This window comes from Hippocampus comes, unplaced genomic scaffold (genome assembly GCF_001891065.2).
Source record: "Hippocampus comes isolate QL1 unplaced genomic scaffold, H_comes_QL1_v1.1 scaffold73, whole genome shotgun sequence".
In the NCBI taxonomy this organism is placed as follows: domain Eukaryota; kingdom Metazoa; phylum Chordata; class Actinopteri; order Syngnathiformes; family Syngnathidae; genus Hippocampus; species Hippocampus comes.
The window spans coordinates 731744-750766 of record NW_017806238.1 but is presented as its reverse complement, the minus strand read 5'-3'; the positions used below and the strand labels follow the sequence as shown (position 1 = coordinate 750766).

The window sequence follows — 19023 nt, the reverse complement described above, 5'->3', positions numbered from 1 at the left end:
TTTTTACTGCATATGATGGGATTCTGTAAATAATTGTTTTTTTCTCTCTGAACATACCTTTCTAACATGTACAGGTATTCTTCCCATGCTCTGTATGCGAAGTGAATTTCAAATGGTTTGGACTTGCGGCTTATAGCAGTGGTCCCCAACCCCCGGGTCGCGGACCGGTTCTGGTCCGTGGGTCATTTGGTACCAGGCTGCACAGAAAGAATAAATAACTTCCATTACTTCCGTTTTATTCAATTCGTAATCCGTTTTCATCATTTCGTAATCTGAACTGTTTTATTTTGAAAATTTACCGGATTCTCTGTGACATCCGTCTACAGTATGTCACTCTTGACGCTTCTCGGTCACATGATAGGTTACCCCTAAAATGAAACCCAGGAGCTGCATAATATGCTGCGATGGTGAGTCGTATTTTTCATGCACTTTGTATTTGCGGTATATCTTATTTTGAAAGCACATTAAAATGTTACCATAGCTCCCAGAGAGTGTTGCGGCCAGACAGGACGTTCCTCATGTCATGATTCGTGTTTTTTTATTATGTTTCGAAAATACTACAGTTTTCATGCGGGTCATATCATATTATTTTGTTGTTTTTATCCGTCTCACCTTAAAGGCCGCTCCCTGAAAATATTATCTGACATTAAACCGGTCCGTGGGGCAAAAAAGGTTGGGGACTGCTGGCTTATAGGGCTGAGTTTAACTTCGTGGTATTGATCCAATAAAAGTCTCTGATTCAAGCTGCTGGATAGAGACACATCATCAACAATACTGCTTATGAAATGGGAGATTGAAAGAGGGACCGAAACCTTAAAAAGATGAGGGCCTTCAATAAATGGGAGGGGGACAGATAAATTCGCTCTGGAGGTTCCACTTCTCGCAAAGTCATGATACAATACACATCTGGGAAGATTCATTCATCAGTCAATGTGTCCACGTAGCCGCATTTCAAACCGCTTTCTTGAAGGTAAGCTTCAAGATGGAGTTGCAGACGTGCTGCAGTTCATGGGAAATCCCACAAGTCAACACTCAAAGCAATTGACATTCATTTATGAAAGGATATGAAATGAATGCACTTGAAAGTACAGAGAGCATCGCCATTATGCCGAGACATTTTATCATTGCCTGGCCGTCCAATATTACGTGAAGTTATTTGCCAGTAAGTTAATGGAATGTTTTAATTTATATTTCGTTTAATATGAGTTGTAAATAAACTGAAAAATACTTTTTAAATTATCCATGTACCATATTTTTCTTTCACTTTTGTACTGAAAAGTTGGGAAAAAAAAGCTGAGTGAATGTGCGTATACGACTGATAAGTTGGAAAAACTACGCTGCAGATGAACTTTGTCCTTTCCTACTGTTTGTATTTATTTGACTAATTGCTGATAATAAACAAAGAGAAATATGATGAATTCGGGTTTGATGTTATGGGCGTCTGGATGGCTCGATAATGCTACGAGCTGCTCTATTAGCAGTTATTTGGCTCCGCAAAGCGGCATTGAGTCTAGCCAATACTCAAATCACATCATATTTTATTTATATCGCACTTTTTATACATTAAAAATGCAACACGGAGTGCTGTACGGAGACCAAAAACAATCAACAGAAATCCACCCCTCCCATTCCTATGGGAACACACACACGCCCACCCACATGTACGCCGACAACACCCCAGAATCCAAATGTGCAACATGAAATGACGGGATTTTCTTGTATTTCTAAGTATATCGTAATTGTAAACGGTTACATTTACAATCGTTACAGTAACCCCGTTTCAATGTATTAATTTTATTAGGTGTTTTCACCCCCCCCCACCCACACACACACACACACACGTCATTTGTGTCAAAGTGCAGGTGCGTGCCCCTTCAGTGTAAAATGGGTCCGCAACTTATGTTGTATTTACACCAACGTTGTCTGTTTCGCTTTTAACGGACCAGGGTTCATTTCCCCACGCCGGCATGGACATTTTATTCAGGTATGAATATACACAAAAGAATCATGGTACGGACTAAACAACCGGACAAAAACTCACTTTTTGCGGTGGTCTTAGTGCGCTCTCAAACGGACTCGTGTGGTTCACAAAAACAGGAAACAATTAAAAAAAAAAATTTTTTTTTTTTTTTTTGGTCTTGAGCCACCGTAGCCCGGCATCGTGGGGAAATACGAGCCCGTAGTAAATTTTCATCATACGTGATCCTACCTACAGTGGTACTGCTACTTACGAAATTGGTTCTGGAAGAAATTTAACAAGAACATTTTGTAAGTAAAGACACATTTCTCAGAATCCCAGAATGGTAGACACCAGACAAAACTCCCTTACAAAAAATATTTATTCACACAAAACGCACTGACAAAGTAGAAACAGAAATCGCTGGTCAAAAATAATAACCAGGGAAAGAAAAACAGTACTATAACTAGTGATGTGCCCGACTGTGTCGAGGCTCCGATGCGTGTGCCGAGTAAACCGGAAGAAAATCTGCGAAGCGCGCTTCGAGGCATGTGTCGATTACGCTTGTGGCCACGCCCGATGCCTCGGAACGCGCGTTGCTCCGCCCGACGCCCCGCGAGACGGGATTCCTACGTCACCGCCAACAAATAGTTTCGCGGGTGAATCGAAATAAATCCGGCGCACCGGGACGACATTGAGCTCACAGGTGACGCTGACACGCTCAACTCGCATCTCCAAACCTCAACTCATTCCGATTCGTTTTGCAATGGACGGCTTTGGACGCACCCCACCATCCACAACGAATAAGAAGAGAACATCCCCTGTCTGGGATAATTTTGAGCAGATCTCCCCTAAAAAGGTACGAATTATAACCAGTGTGAATATATATTGTAAATTATTGTGACAGCACAGTGCATCCCTCATTATAATGTCTTTCTTCGACTTGCTGATATTTCAAAAAGTGAAGGGTAAACTTTGTTCCAAAGAACTTGGGTACCAAGAGAACAAGTCATCGATGTTGAGGCATTATAGGGCCCTGCATGAAAATAAGGAGACAACTCAAACAGAACCACCCCCAGGTAAGGCATTTTAACATGCAATGAAAGAACAGCATAGCCTACCATGTGTATTTCAAATGTGACAGATGAAATGAATGACATCTATCACTAACTCTGTCTCTGTTAAACTGCAGTGAATAAGAATGCAGTGGAAGAGGCATTAATCAATATGGTGATTGAAGATTCCATACAGCTGAGAACATGGCTTCCGTTCAATCGGCACTCATGGCACAATGGGGCATTTCCACCAAGGTAACTTGCCTTGTGACAGATGGTGCAGCCAACATGGCTGCATGTGCCAGAGACCTTCATCTGCGCCACACATATCTGATCGTGAAGAAGGCTCTGGCAGAAAACACTGAGCTGTCTGAGATCCGTCTTCAGTGTAGGAGGATAGTTGGCTACTTCAAAAGCAGTACCACTGCAAAGGTGAATTCCTTTATTACACAGCAGTATTCAAATTAATGCAAAATGACTTGAATAATGTTTTGTTTCATATTTAATTTTTATAGACAAGGCTGACACAGGTGCAGGAGCAAATGATGCCTACAGCGCCTGTGCTGAAGCTCATTCAAGAGGTAAGTTGACATCCATAACTGCTTCCACTCCCCTTTCAAACAATAATGACCTTTTATTTTCAGGTGGAGACACGCTGGAACAGCACCTTCCACATGTTGCAACGAGTGTACAACCTCTACAAATTAGCTATAACCTTTCTCTGTACCCCAGCCTCATCCGTCCATTGTGAAAGACTATTTTCAAAAGCAGGAGAAATCTTATCGAAGAAAGGAAACCGTTTAAAGCCAAACACATTGGAAATGCTTGTTTTCCTCAATCAAAATGAATGAAAGGTGTATCTTGTTCCTTGTTTATGTCAATGTCTAAAATAAAGCAATCATTCTTTCAAGTAACACACGCACATTCATTCACATCACAACTCCCTGCCCTTTTGACTCCATCAAATCCATGGTATTTTAATCACTGTGTCATGACATTTATTTTCCACATGATGGCGCAATAGAACAAATGGAGCCTCATGATGCATCGGCCCAGGACCGACCCAGTTGGATGGAAAGCCTCATTGCTTCATGAGGCTTCAGATTCCCATCACTAACTATAACCAAAAGCGCTTGCAAAAGGCAAGGAAGAAACTAACCCGAGACCACCAAACGAAATGCCTAGAACCCAATTCATGTAAAGCAAGAACAAAAACAAAACTAAACTTACAAAAACATAAAACCCAGAGAACCAGAACAAACATGACGAGAGTGAGAGGTCTAGAACAATCACCACTTAAGCAACAGCGGTAGCAAGGTCAACAATACTCCAGACAAACTGCTGAACGTTTGTTGGTCTTTAAATACATAGCTCCCTAATGACAAAATTGGCAGCAGGTGTGCACCGAGCAGGATGGGCTCCAGTCTGCCACCCGCTGGTGAAAATAAGAACAGGAACATGAAAAAAATGCCCTAGTGTCTTCCAAGCCCACCCAAAATTCAGACATAAATGTATTTATCAATCATTAAATTGCATCAAAATATGTAACAAATACATGTTACAATTAGATTATTGCACAATAAATGAGAGTTGTACACAATGTAAAAAACAAAGAATAAAGAATTAAAATGAGATCGTTTTAACTTTTAACTTTGTCCTCATCTTTTTTTGCCCTCGTTAGTTCATGTTCTATCTCAGAAGTGGTTTTTGCCTGGCGTTTTGGAAAGAGCTGATCCAAGGACTTTTGCTTTTGTCGGCTTTTAACAATCCTTCGAAAATGTCCAAGGCGAACATCAGCATAGTGAGCGATCGCCCGACTGGTCAGCGGCACATTTATAAAACTATGGGAACACCTCCTGGGCGAATTACGAGGATGCTGTACAGACGCATTACCATCCATCTTCACACACAGACACATTCGGTAGTGTGTAGACACACTCTTAGCCAATGGGATTCCATAATTTTGCTCGATAGTAGCCAATGGCAGAGGCGCTATAAGTATGTTGCGTTCATGAAACTCAAGAGATGCGAGAGCAGCCTGTACTGTATTTTACCTTTCCTGTCTTGAAATTTCTTTCGGAACAATTGATAATTTTTTCCTGTTGAGGCGTTTCGTAACTTGAAAATTTCGTATGAAGAGACGTTCGTAAGTAGAGGTACCACTGGATTTGTTTCACCGCTAAACGGCGAACCGCCAGGCTTCCCGTTCTGTCTCCCCCCGTTGGTCATTGTTTTGCTTTATGTTCCTCTGGGCGGGTTGGAACCGTGAAAAGTAAATTCCTCGGGTTTTTTTTTTTGTTTTTTTTTTTTTTACGTATTTGGCCAATAAATTAGATTCATAACAGCCGAAACATGCAGAACAAGTACGCAGCACATCAGAATTCCATGTTTCCTTAATTTCCGGGTTTTTAGTCTCGGAGCCGCCCTCGTCATTTGTGTCCAATGGGAGCACCGATCGACATCGGCGTCGAAGGGTCAAGAAATATTTCTTTACCTGCGTTTGGAATCACAGCTTTCACAGAAACAAGCCACCTCTTTTGTCTCTAAAGCAGTTGCTAATACCACCACCTGGCCAAGTTTGTCAAAATGTTTTATCAACTGTTATACTAATTATTAGTCCATCTGTATTGTCAATACATCTTATTCCAGAAACAAATTCAACACAATATTGTTGCAGCTCCGGAAAAAGGAGAGTTGTCGTGTTGGTTTTTTTTAAACGTACACTTTATTAATGCTTTTAAGAGTCAACAAATACAGACACGTCTCTGTCCGACTACGTGCCGCCTCCTGTCGTTCGGCTCGAGAGGCGTTCAAAGACTGCCTCCAAAACACGTAAATTAACGATTACTTCAATGCGACTTAAAAAATCGAAAATAATGCACCATAACAGAAAATCAAGCTAGGAGATCGCAGAATACATTCTATGAGGGGTGGGGCACAACAATGGAATAAACAATTCTGAGACAGTCCAGTCTCCTACAATGTAACATGACACAAAAGCGGGAATGAAATATTCAAACATCAAAATGTCTGTACACATCTCCAAAACCGTCCCCTGAAGCAAACCGGTCTTAAGAGGCCGTAGACAATTCCTTTAACTTCATGCTTGGTTTGTGCTCAATCTCTTGACTTTTTTGACGTTATAGAAGCATGCCCTTCCAAATCATTTCCTAGCAAATGATCACAGGTTGGAGTCCCATCACACTGTGAAAATGAATCCAATTGACTGCAGAGTACATTGGTCTCATTCGAGATTTATGCTTGTAGCTATCAATTCTGTGTTATCTGTCTGCTGAACCATATACCTACGTCTTCTCCATGTCCATATTATGAAGGTCACCAGGGTGAGGCAAAGCATGAAAAGGAGAACCAAAGGCACAAGAAAAGTTGGCCCAAGGAAACAATCTAACACAGAATTAAGTGACCCGCAGCAGTCAACCTGTACTCGATAAGCAGCTACACGCCGACAATACAAGGTTCCGTTGATGAGTTCTGAGGAGTTACACGTGTACAGGCCGGCATCCAATTCAGAGGTGTTCAGGATAATGAGACCTTGGCTGTGAATGCTGTATTTACTTGTGGAGTTAAGTGTTTCATTGGCAAACTGCCACATGACCTCCGCAAGGTTGGAGGTAGCCTGGCAAGTCAGCTGCATGTTGATCCCTGGAACCAACCTGTAGTCCACCACTGGTACTGGATCTAAAAATACACAGCAGCAGCTTTGATTTTTGAGAAATTCGAACATAGACAGATAATATTACAGTAGACGTTTATCCTCTGTGAAGAATGACTGATATTAGTGCCAATTCGAACATAGACAGATAATATTACAGTAGACGTTGTTTATCCTCTGTGAAGAATGACTAATATTAGTGCCGCACTGATGAGCTAAGGGGCTCATCTCCCGTTTCAATGAACAGTAGATATGTGTGTCTTGTAGTGACCACAGGTGGCCACTGGGGGGGGGCACAAACAGCAACAATGGCCATTCAATTGATGGTTATATGACTTTGTAATTCTTTTCAATCCAATTGAATTTTGCCATGATTGTTTTATAAAGTGCAATATTATGGCTGGCTATTTTTCCGCATAAAAATACACATCAGAAAAATTTGTATTGTTATTGGAGAAGCATGTAAATAACTAAAGGGAAAAGGGAAAGGAAAATGGGAAAAGATTCTGAGATGTGAACATTTTGAGTTACGAGCACGGTCACAGAATGATTTAAACTTCTGTCTCAAGGGACCATTGTAGTGAATGTTTTCCCCTTGCGCTTTTGCGCTTTTTTGTTGTTTTTTTATTGAACATTGGCTCGCACATGTACGTCAAGTTTCATTCTTCTCCCATCTAATGTTAATGTGTTATCAGATGCTAATACTGCTTTTGCTAGCCGGCGCATCTATCAATGCCGCAGCTCTGATTAGTGGCTTGGCTTTGACATGACCGTGACTCTTTGCCGTCGACTTCCCTTTGTATGGAGAGAAAACGTGGGCGGAAGAAAATGCTGTGTCAGGGCACTGTTATTGAAATTAGCGCAACTGTGACGATAATTGAGCCACAATCTTAGCTACATTGGGGTATTGGGCATTCAAAAGACCCACGGTTTGTATACAAGTGTTGGGGGGAGTCGGCCTTTCTCATCCTCCGCGTGTTCGTTAATTTCGGATGAGGAGGATGCTGGTTATTCAAATACAGGCTGGAGACAATGAACAGTACACCTTCGAAGGTTTTACGTTTCTTTTCTGCAGTTTACGAATCAATTCGGGCTCCTGAGAGTTTCCGATTTCGTCAGGAAGCCTAGGAAAAATCCAGTCACGAGAATATATAGAGACAATATGATAATGAGAGGTGGGCAGTTACGCCTCCATGCAAATCCCGGAAACAAAAGAAATCAACATGTCAGCTGACCCGGTGTGGCTGAAAAAAGTTGGGGAGTGGTGCGGTGAGACCAGACCACCACTACCCACCATTGTCTTCGGTCTGAGCTTTGATGTGATGGCAGCGACAGATACTTGAGACAACAGTCTCTCTTTTGGGGCTAAACTCTGGAGGGGGTCCTCAAAGTGGTGGGGGTCAAGGGGGCACTAAAGGTGATTGTAATCACAGAAAGCAGGAAATGCCTTCGAAAGCACACTATGTTCTTTCTTTCAAGTGTTTGAACAGATCCAACAATAGAGAGGGGCTGAAAAAAAAATCGCAGCAAGGAATAAATTCCTTAACACAAGCCACCATAGAAGTCAATCGCCTGGCGCATGCATGGCTCTGGATCTGGAGTGTGGTGGTCTCACATAAAGGTGTTACATACCAGGTTTTGGACATCTGAAGAATTCTTTCAAACTCTGTATTGCAGTAGACGCAGTGGGGGACGAGGACAAGCCACGGATGGGGAAACAGACTTTTGCAGACAGATTCCAGGCACAATAGGGGTCTCTGGCTAGGATACAGTCCGGGCACGTGACGTGTCGACTGCAATTACTGACTGGCATCTGGACCACACCTACTCTTGACCCCACAAACAGCTGCCCCTGTGTTCGAACGTGATGAAGCACAATGAAGCTTCAGTAGCCAACAAGACAAGGTTATGACTTCAGCTACCATTTGGGAGTTGTCATGTACTACACCTTGACGGACAACAAGTGGAGCGTCCTGATGCGTTCAGTTGGGTACACTTGAATCTCCTCAATGATGAAAGTCTCTCCGTTGTGGTTGACGGCCTTCTGAATAAAGCCGTTCTCTAGCAGGGGACAAAAGGTGTCACTTGAGATAAACGCTTAATGTGAAGTTTTAAAATTTGCATGTTGCCATTTTATTTAGAGCCTTCGAATCCAGATGTAATAAAATCTTCGGACTTGTTTGAAAATAAATGGCCCTGCATTGTTTTCAATGTATACCGGCACGTTCTGTCAAGTCATTTACTTGAAGTACAGGTCAGGTTGAGTCTTGATACATTTTACCCACCAAAAAGTCATAAAATTGGTGAATGAAATCCGATTTGAGTTGATCATGTGACATTTCCCAAGTTATACTTGAAAGGTAGAGTTTGCGTCCCCGTCAAAGCCATGCTCGTTTAAACCGTATTTTTGGGATTATAAACCCGCATTGTTTGGCCGGGGTTGCGATTTAAACTCTGGAGCGATTTATGTGGAAATGATTAACACATTATAGTGGTACCTCAACTGACGAACGTCTCCACATCCGAATTTTTCGAGTTACGGAACGCCTCAACAGAAAAATATTGCCTTTCGTTACGAAAGAAATTTCAAGTTACGAAAGTGGTGATTGCCTCCACCTTCACCTGCGCCGTCCTGAACATGTCTTTGTAATAAGCCTGCCTTTTTTTTCAACTGAGGACTTTTGTTGCTACTTTGGTTCCTAGATTTCACCAGTTTTGCTGAAGTTTGGATTTGTCACTTTTCCACTGTTTCGGACCTTTTTGCAACCTTGTCAGTCAGTTGTTGTAAGAGTCGCTGATGGTGTCGTGGCACACACGCTGAACTTGTGTGCGGCTAGCATGGGATCGGTTCCCACTCAGTGACGGTGTGAATGTTTGTCTTTTATCTGTGCCCTGCGACCGACTGGCGACCAAAAGGCAGGGCACACCCTGAACTGCTCACCATCACAATCCGGAGGGAGATTGATTTTTCGAAAGAATGTTCAACCTTAACGAAAGGATCATGCAGTTTTTAAATAGAAGACTTTTTTTTTCAAACTGAAAACTACCTTTTGAGCGGTGGTAAAAGTCTGGCGAATCAACGACTTACCAGTGCCAATGAACATGACATCATGTCTCTGTCCATCCAGTGCAGTCACACTTTCGACGACTATCTGGCTGAGCAAGGCTCCCTCTTTGATCAGCAGAGGCCCATTCGTCAGCATAGGTCTAACAGGTCCTGAGACCTGGTCATAATGCCAATAGTCAGTTCCTCCTTGGTTATCCTTGCCCCGAAACAGAAAAATTCTCAATGCATCTTTCTTAGGTAAAATTGCAAGGGGCAGGCGTAATCCATTATGAAAGCCTTTCTGGCTTTTGGGGCCGGCTAAAACGTGATGTTCATTAAACTCATTCAGTACCAGCCAAGTCTGGATCAAGTCTGAAAAGACGTTTAAAAACGTCTTTGGGAGTGAACGAGTTCAGACCGAAGTTTTCTGTTGACGGTGCCTTCAACTTCACAGCCTGTTAATGTCCACCTTAGCCCTCCCCGAAACCACCACGTCAATGGAGAAGGGCTTGATATACTGAATTGTGGAAACCAAACATAGAACGTTTGTACTCACTGATCCTGGACTGTAGACTTGGCTACTGTCCAAGGTTTTGCTGATGGACGACATGCTGTACACACACAGGGTCGATACGCGATCCCTGGAAACACCAAACGAAAACACTCAGTTTAAACGTCATCGCGTTGGCTTTTGAAGATGTTTCACTCCGGGTCGACGGATAAACTGCGAATAATTACCACGGTGATGTGAAGACAGCATAGAACAGACTTTCCTTCCAGTTCTCATGCATCAACAGGAAGGCACTCTGCACAACGGGGGTCCAGTTCTCATCGGGCAACGAGCAATCCAGTGTTGCTTTTTGGAACGAAGTCCAGAACGGGCTAGCCGAGCTGCCCCAGTCCGCCTAATCCAAAACTAGTTGATTACGCTGTTTGTGGACCATTTTTGGTCAAGCGCTTTTGTCAAGTATTCAAAGATACCTGGCGTACACGCGACACGCGCGATACTCGAACCATGCCGTGATGCTCCGTTTCAGAGAAAACTAAGTAGATTTTGGCGTCGTTGGCACTAATGGAATATTCATCCCTGTCAGTTTCATCCACAAAGTCGATATGGACAAAGACAGGATCTAAAAATCACAGAAAGACAAAGGTGACTAAGTGGACAGGTCAACTGGATCATGTGCCTGTTGAAACAAATTCACAAAATTAGAACAGGTGATTGGGTATTCCCTACTGAATAGGGATGCCCTGATCACGTGATCGGAAATCAGGCCGATCACAATTTTCCGTTCAAGAAAAATTGTTTTTCATTTTCTGACATTTGAAATCTCACAAATACAGGCGCTCCCCGCTTTACGAACTTTCGTGTTGCGAACAACGGTACATACGAACATTTTTGCGGGTACAGGTATGTCGAAAAATGTTCTCGGACAGAGATGCTGTCAGTCACGTATTGCGCGCCTTTTTCCGGTGGCTGTAGTCCTTCTTTCCGCCGCTAATACCGACGTGAGGCGCTGTGAGAGGAAGAGGAGGAGGAGGAAACGCTTGTCCCCATGAAGAAGTTCGAGACGGAACTCTCTCCCCGTCCATCATCTCCTTAAGCCTTCGAGTACATCTTCCAAAAGTATGTTAAACTTCATTTTATTACACTTATATAAGCCTTAAACATACAATCCATACAAAATATAGCACTGAAGCAATTTACGTACGAATTCAACCAGCGAACGATCCTTCGGAACGTATCTCGTTCGTTACCTGGGGAGCGTCTGTAATCCAAAAGTATAACGATCTGGTCAAATGGAATAGTAATAGTTTATCTTAATGTGACACAATTTTGGGGGGGGTGGGAAATGCTCGCCAGTGTCGGTTACACCACCACGGAGTCAAATGGTCGACGCTTACTCGCCGAAGCATGCATCGAACAACTATTATCTAATTGACCGTCAACGTTCATTTTTACTTTTGAACTTCGCATACATTATTTAATCCCAGGAGTGAAATCAGTACTTTTACCAATGTTGTATGTCCCGTATTTTCCGCACTAAAAGGCGCAGCTAAAAGCATTCAACACTGCGACTTATAATCCGATGTGCCTTCTATATGGATCACTATTCCGATTTCTTGGCCGTAGTATTTTAAATGTACTGTATAGCGCTTTGTTACAGCTGGGGCCGTTGTGAAAGCTCTATATACAGTAAAGCTGTATTGTATTGTATTCTCTTTAGTGTGGCTCCATCTAGTGGATGCATACCACAATCGCAGCCACTATTGTAGCCTCTATGTGCCCCCTATATGAAAACAGTTTTAAAATAGGCCATTCATCTTATGCTCCGAAGCGCCTTATGATGCGGAAAACGCGGTACTTATTTTTTCCACCAGGATTAGGACTGCGCTTAACTTATTTACAGAGTGCAATTATTTTTTTGCTGGATCTGCTGTTTGTTTTTACCGAGACGAGGGGACCTACCTGTCATCCATCCATCTTTAGTTCTAGTCCCTTTATAGTACTCTGTGGTGTGCATTAGCATCGGTCCAGGTGAAGTTCCGTGTACCACTGTTGCAGCATACAGATCCCCCCCTGTTGGACACATACATAGGACCCTATTCCTGTGCCCAGCACCAAGCGCAGTCTAACTGCGTGCATGGGTGGAGTTTTCTTTCTTTTGGTATTTTTGTACAGAGGTGCAGGTAGAAGGGGGCGTTTGCACCGTTGTGGGAGTGAACACAGCAGACTTAGTCCCAGGCCAATCAAACCAGTTCCACACATTTCCTGTAAATTCAATGTAGGAGGGGCGCACACTCGGGCTTTGAGTGTGTAAAGCGGATGTGGAAGTGTAAAGACTCGCTGGAATCCAACGTACGATGTGAAGGAACTGGAAGACCTCCAAGAGAGAATGATGTAATGTTGGGCGCAATATTATAGTATTTGGAAACTGCCTTCCACAACCGATCGGTGCGTTCTTGTGTGACACCCACCTCCAGCCCAACACGCACGCACAACGTATTTATGACGTGACCGGAGGGTGATTTTAAAAAAAATTTGAAGATGATCGTAATGCGTGCCATGAGATGCGCATGTCGACAAAAATAGGGCCAATAGAATCGATTCCTGGAAGTGAATGACCAGCTCAAAGTATTTGTTTCGGTATTTTGTGCTGGTCCACCAAAGCAGCACACCCAAATACTCACCAACCATGACGGAAGCATATCCTTCAAATGGTAAATAAGAAGCACGCCTCTGTCCATTGAGGTGTTTACCCATCAGTTTCAGCTGTCCTCCCTCGTAAGTCTGAATCATAAAAGAAAACACATCTTACCGCACTAAAGCGCAACCTAATATATATATTTTTTAAAAATATTAGCTTACAGTAATTGTGCGGATGCTGAAGAACACCTTATTCTGCACCACTATTTCCCTCTCCCTCCACTTTGTCTTCCGGTTAATTTCTCAACCAATTCAAGCCAATCAAATAATAATAATATAGAGAGTAATCAGAAAATAAGTAAATAACTCTTATTTACTTATTTTCCGTGTCTTGAGATCGTGACCCGCCTTTGAATTTTGACCGCACAATCATTGCTTTGTGGTTGTTTTTTTGCACAGAGTAATTATTTTGAGGTTCAAAATTCTAGTATGGACATGTTTGAAACATTTTTTTTTCTGTAAATAATTGCTTTGACTTATTTTTACATTCATGTTGTTGCAATTGCTCGACAAGTTTTTTTTTTAATTGTTCTTTGTCATATTTGCTTTAGCATTTTGCTTCAAAATAACCCAAAGTGCAATAACGACTAATCACACTCATTTACTGAGAATTTTTTAAAATTCTAGTTCGTTTTCTGTCTCATATTCACCATTTCTTCCATTTTAAAGAATTTCCCAACGTTTCAGTTCAGCATCGGCGCTTCAGCTTTCACACACAATTAATTTCAGAAGACATTTTGTTCTGAATGTAGTGGCTCCTAATTGAATCGATGAGCCATCAAATCAAAACATTTCACATCTCATTTAATGCCGTACATGCAGGAGTGCCTCTGTGCAGTTCTCAAAGCAGTAATGATTTATTGTACGCCACTGAACACCACGCCATGACTAATTTTCTAAAGGAATCTGCACAGTTGTGTGCAAAAACGTAGTTGTCAATTCTTCGGCTATCATGTTCTTTCGAACAACTTATTTGTTAAACATTTACAGTCTGCAATTCTAATTCAAGCCAAGCATTTTTCAAGTCTTATCAAACGTTTATTTTCAACTCACCAAAGAGTCACACAGGGGATCAAAAGCGTTGGAGCCACACACGAACATCGTGGTACTGTGCACGTTGTGGAGGGTCCGAATATAATTGTGACAATTCAGCTGCAAAGCGGAGCCAACGTTATAGCAGAGTCAAAGCTCAAACAGTTCTAGCTGGAAAAGTATGCCGAAATACATTTTTTTATGCTACACTACCAGAAACCGAAGACTTGACACAAACCTCCCTGTTGGGATGACCTCGCATGCATTCTGACTTGTCGGTCGCCGGCCAGTCCACCTGCAGCAACGCAAACGAAGTTTCTTGTCCAAGTGTCAAAACCAAAAAGATTTTGTTCCATTGTGTACTCTCTGATCACATCATTAAATAACAAAGTACTTGAAAAGTGAAAAAAAAAAAACATCCTTCCATGTAAAGGCCTCATGCTAACACAGTATATTTGATTGTAATTTCATGTTGTAAAATGTCAATTTTATTCGTATGTAGTTCAGTGATTCGCTTCGTGAGTCGATTAGCGGAACACTTCATTTTGTAAAGTGGTAACAAGGTAAAAGGTCAGCATGAGATTGGGGTGTGTTTGTCCGATATGAGATTCTCGGCCAGTGTGTGGCAATGCGTGACACGTCGAAGGCCACGCCTTCCGTGTGATTGGTTGTTTTTTACCGGGCTCAAATTAATTAAATCGAATTAAATGCAGAAGATTGGGCCAGACAAGCCCTTTTTTTTCCACAGATCATTTTTTTAAATGTACTTCACTCAGTCTATATATATTTGTAAAAATATGATGAAAATTGATTTTTTTAAAAAAGAAAAATATTTCATGGAATTTTTTTCCCCTGTGTTGGCTACCAAAATTATTTGTGGTGTACCAGAAAAAAAAAAAAAAAAAAACCCACAGTGTACTTCTGTGGTTCAGAACCTCTACGCTGAAAAAACATATTGTACATGTTATCCTTATCTTTTTTTTTTGCCTTTGAATTTCTTATGTAATTTTGTTCTGCTGATCCTGGTCTTACTTAACTTGCAGCTGTGTCCAGTTATTTTTTTTTTCATCTCTGTATAAAAGCGCTACGCAATCATTATCAAAACTAGTATTGTGTACAAGATTGACAATCAACATTCATTTCTTCTTTCTTGAACACGGCGGATATCAAGTCAAGTACAACTTTATTGTCAATATGTACTTGGATATGGATATGTACTTTTTTGACAATTACACAAGAATACAGTGGAACCCAGCCGCTGGGGGGCAGTGCCCTCCCCTGGGGGTGCACTGTTCCCCAGTGCCGGTCCCAAGCCCGGAGAAATGGGGAGGGTTGCGTCAGGAATGGCATCCGGCGTAAAACTTTTGCCAAGACGACCATGCGAGTTGGTAGGACGGTTTACAGGGGCGGATGGAAATTACTGACTCGCTGTGGCGACCCCTGAATAGGGACGTGCCGAAAGGAGAAGAAGAAGAAGACACAAGAATACAGTGGCATCAAAAGCGTGTCATGTACTTTTTTGACAATTACACAAGAATACAGTGGCATCAAAAGCGTGTTGTGTACAGAAAATTTTCCACTCACCTCAGCCATCTTGACAGAGATGTTATTGATCTCCAAGGCAAAAATGGCATCTCTGGCTGCCACCACCAACACTCCCAGATGCTCCATAATAAGCATGGTATTGTAGTCGTAAATCCCATCCTTGCTGAATGTGTTCAGATCTAAACAAACAGCACATGGCGTCCGCATTAGCAATAAAAATGTACACCTAAAATCAGAGACTACAGAAACTTACCCTGAAGGGGCACAGTTTGTCGTGGGACACAAGGCTGAGTGTCGGGTTCACAAAAGGAGGCATAGAGCATTAGTCCGCAGACAATCCTCAGCATCAACACAGGTAACATCTCACAAGAGTCCTTGGTTGAGCCTCGGTCTCCTGTAAAAAGAAAGACAAGCTAGCCAAGCCTTTAAACAAGGCACGTTCCCTTTGTCCCTTTAATTTCTTTACCCCACCAGCCAATTCGGAAGTCAGAATTAATGATGCCACACTTTAAAGTAAAGCTTTGAAATACTTTCACCAATGACGGTTGTTTCTATGCAGGGAACATTTTGTGTACCACAGAGAGAGATGATGGACATGAGTCAAGGCAAAATATAAGTTGCCAATTTTAGGACTTGCTTGATTAAAACTTAGTTGACGCCAGAAATTTACATACAGGATATAAAATTACACAATCATTTATTTTCCTCACTGTCTGACATGAAATCACACCAAAGCTTTGCCTTTTAAAAACATTTTTATTTTTAGGTCACTTAAAATGACCAAAATGACTTATATTTGCTCGTGTCATGATCTGGATTTGTGGATTTCATATTTCTTTTAACACGTGTTTCATGCTGTATCTTGTTTTCTTGTTGTGTGTCCCGTTTTACACTTTTGAATTTTCCATGTGACTTGTTTTTCTTTTTGATTTTTTGAGAATACATTATTTTTGCCGGGTGGCATGTTGTCAAACTGGTTAGCACGTCCGCTTCACAGAGGTGCAGAGTTTGAATCTGTCTCCGGCCTCTGGCTCCGGCCTTCCAGTGTGGAGTTTGAATGTTCTCCCCGTGCCTGCGTGGGTTTTCTCCGGGTACTCCAGTTACCTCCCACATTCCAAAAACAGACATGGCAGGCTAATGGAACACTCTAAATTGTTCCTAGGTACGATTGTGAGCGCGAATTTGAAGGCACACCTGATACGCACTACTTCTTTGTGTGACATCATGGGAAAGTCAAAAGGAATCAGGCCATCAGGAAGACAATTGTTGACATAAATAAAACTGTCATTATTATCATCTAGGGACAGACTGATTATCACCCACGCCGACGATCAGTCCAGATATTTTGGACCAATATCAGCATCAGGCTTTTAAAAAAAACTGCTGGCTGATAAGAGTCACATTAATGTCACATTAAACTTGGGCAAACCTCAGGTAATAGGTAATGATTGGGATGCATTTGAGTGGCATCCCCATAGGTAAGTTTGCTTATTACACCGGTCTTATTAAGGCAAGTATAAATGAGAAGTACTGAGTGTGGCACTTACATTGGACTAAAACACTAAATGGCCCACATTTTATTTCTCATACAGGGTTGGAGCTGAGTAGATTAAAGTCTTCATGGTACCCACAGATGAGAGAAAGAAACAACACATCCAGCCCATCGAGGGATTGGAGCTGTCCATGGATCTGGTTACTTGCCCCCCCCCACCCCACCCCCAGTGGAAGGTGTGGAAAATACACTTTCATGTTCCTTCGGAGGTTCGGCTCCACCGAGACTTCCGGGTTCCCAATCCATTCACAATAAAAGCAAGCTATCGAAACTTGATGTTGAATGCAAACTGTGTTTGTAGCGTCAAACGGTCAATCTTAATCGTAATTATTTCAGTCCAAATGTCATGCCGTAAAATCGAGTTCGAAAAAAAGTGACTTTCATACTTCGGCCTCAAAATAATACCCGCATCTGCGCTTGTCTACACGATTTTCTCTTATCTTTCCTTTTATGTTCGTGGGTTCGTGCGGTTGAAAACGCTATCCGGCCAGTGTTCCCACAGACCTGTGCCGAATTCAGCAGTAAATTCATATGCATTGAAACTTATTAGTAAAATTATGTCAAAAAATACATGTTGAAAGAAAAAGGCTTTTTACCACGAAGGGAAACAGCAGTTGGCAGCCGAGTTGAAAATCTGTGGTTGTTCTTTTCTGAGAAATGAACTGGCTCCTTTTCACCAGCAGGTGGGGTTATTTAACCACAAATCAATACTTTTCATTCGGACGAGATGGTTCAATGGTTTTCAACTGTCTTTTATCCACGATCTTTTGGCATTGTGCCTTGTGTCTTTCTATTTTTGTCCAACTTTCCCTGGTTTGTTGACCCTCTATTTTGAAATGTGGATATATATAAATTGAAGCCGAGGTTAGCCAATGACTGTGAAACGTACTCTTCCATCCAAATTTCCCTCAGGAATCTTTTGGAAAAAGGATTTTTTTTTTTTTTTTTTTTTGCATGCCGCATGTAGATGTGTATCTTTCAGAGAGCCATTATGATAGCGAACTCAAACAAGAATGATCGCCTCATGTTACATCCCCATCCAAAACTGCTTACCTTTTCAGCAAAGTGATGAGTGATTAATTTTGAAGTCTAGTAAAATATGTTTGTTCACAATAAAGAGAAGACTATTTGCAAATTGCCTCCTGCTGTATTTTCTTCGCCCCCAAAAATAATGGCGGAATTGGTCTGCTGTACTCTCGACTCAATCGACAACATTTACTGGGCGAGAAGAACAGTCAGTGAGAAGCTTTCTCGATCAACACTTAGACTCATGCAACGAGCAAAGTCAATTACAAGGTGGACTTTTGTAGTTTCGTTGCAAAATGGCCGTCACGAGGAGCAGGTGGCGACTTGCCTCGAAGAAGTAATTGATAATTTGGCTAATCAATGCCCTACTGAGAGTCACGTGCTAAAAACTCAAGTTTGACCAAATTGCTGTGAGCCTGCTGCCCAAAGATTTGTGATCTGGACATTTCATTTGGATGACAATGGGTGCTTTAAACAGCTGCTTTTGAATGCTAGTGTCCTCTTATCTCCTACCCCATTCTTCCGGCGTCCTGGCCTGAAATAGCCAAGGATGTCTCCATGGCAACCCGACGATATACTTGGCGAACCAGCTGAGGGCGCTCTGACACACACACACACACACACCCACACACACACACACACACACACACACTCACACACACACACACACACACTTGCACACACAATGACAATAATGTCCTCTCAAAAACATGCTGTGATGTATGGGAGATTTTTTTCCCCCCATATGTAAGGTGAATATTTGTGAACCAAAATAAAGATAAATGCAACTTTTAATTCATATATCCACCATTATTTATTTTATTATACTGTCTATATCGCATAATAGCTTGCTGTTTGGAGCCCTTATGTTGTCAATGTCATTCATCAAAGGTCCTGAAAGGACCATGCTTTTATTTTGGAGGGGAAAC

The 19023-nt window shown here is 42.0% G+C and overlaps 1 protein-coding gene across 1 annotated transcript; it reads right to left on the bottom strand.

Annotated features, from left to right (window-relative positions):
• Positions 1–5945: 5945 nt before the first annotated feature.
• LOC109507693 (semaphorin-4E-like) lies at positions 5946–15945 on the bottom strand. Its single transcript, XM_019857295.1, has 13 exons — positions 15770–15945; positions 15556–15695; positions 14210–14266; positions 13993–14091; positions 12924–13023; positions 12202–12312; positions 10713–10861; positions 10470–10636; positions 10288–10372; positions 9774–9909; positions 8634–8746; positions 8318–8537; positions 5946–6711 (listed from the first exon to the last, which is right to left on the bottom strand). The coding sequence occupies exons 1-13, from the start codon at positions 15876–15878 to the stop codon at positions 6257–6259; spliced, it is 1941 nt and encodes a 646-aa protein (XP_019712854.1). The 5' UTR covers positions 15879–15945; the 3' UTR covers positions 5946–6256.
• Positions 15946–19023: the final 3078 nt, after the last annotated feature.

Excerpts from the sequence above, each read along its gene's own strand:
- LOC109507693 (XM_019857295.1), bottom strand. The coding sequence starts at position 15,878 with ATGTTACCTGTGTTGATGCTGAGGATTGTCTGCGGACTAATGCTCTAT. Across the intron at positions 15,696-15,769 it reads ACAAACTGTGCCCCTTCAGG|ATCTGAACACATTCAGCAAG; the intron begins GTAAGTTTCTGT and ends CTGTTTGTTTAG. Across the intron at positions 8,747-9,773 it reads TGTCATGTTCATTGGCACTG|AGAACGGCTTTATTCAGAAG; the intron begins GTAAGTCGTTGA and ends GTCCCCTGCTAG.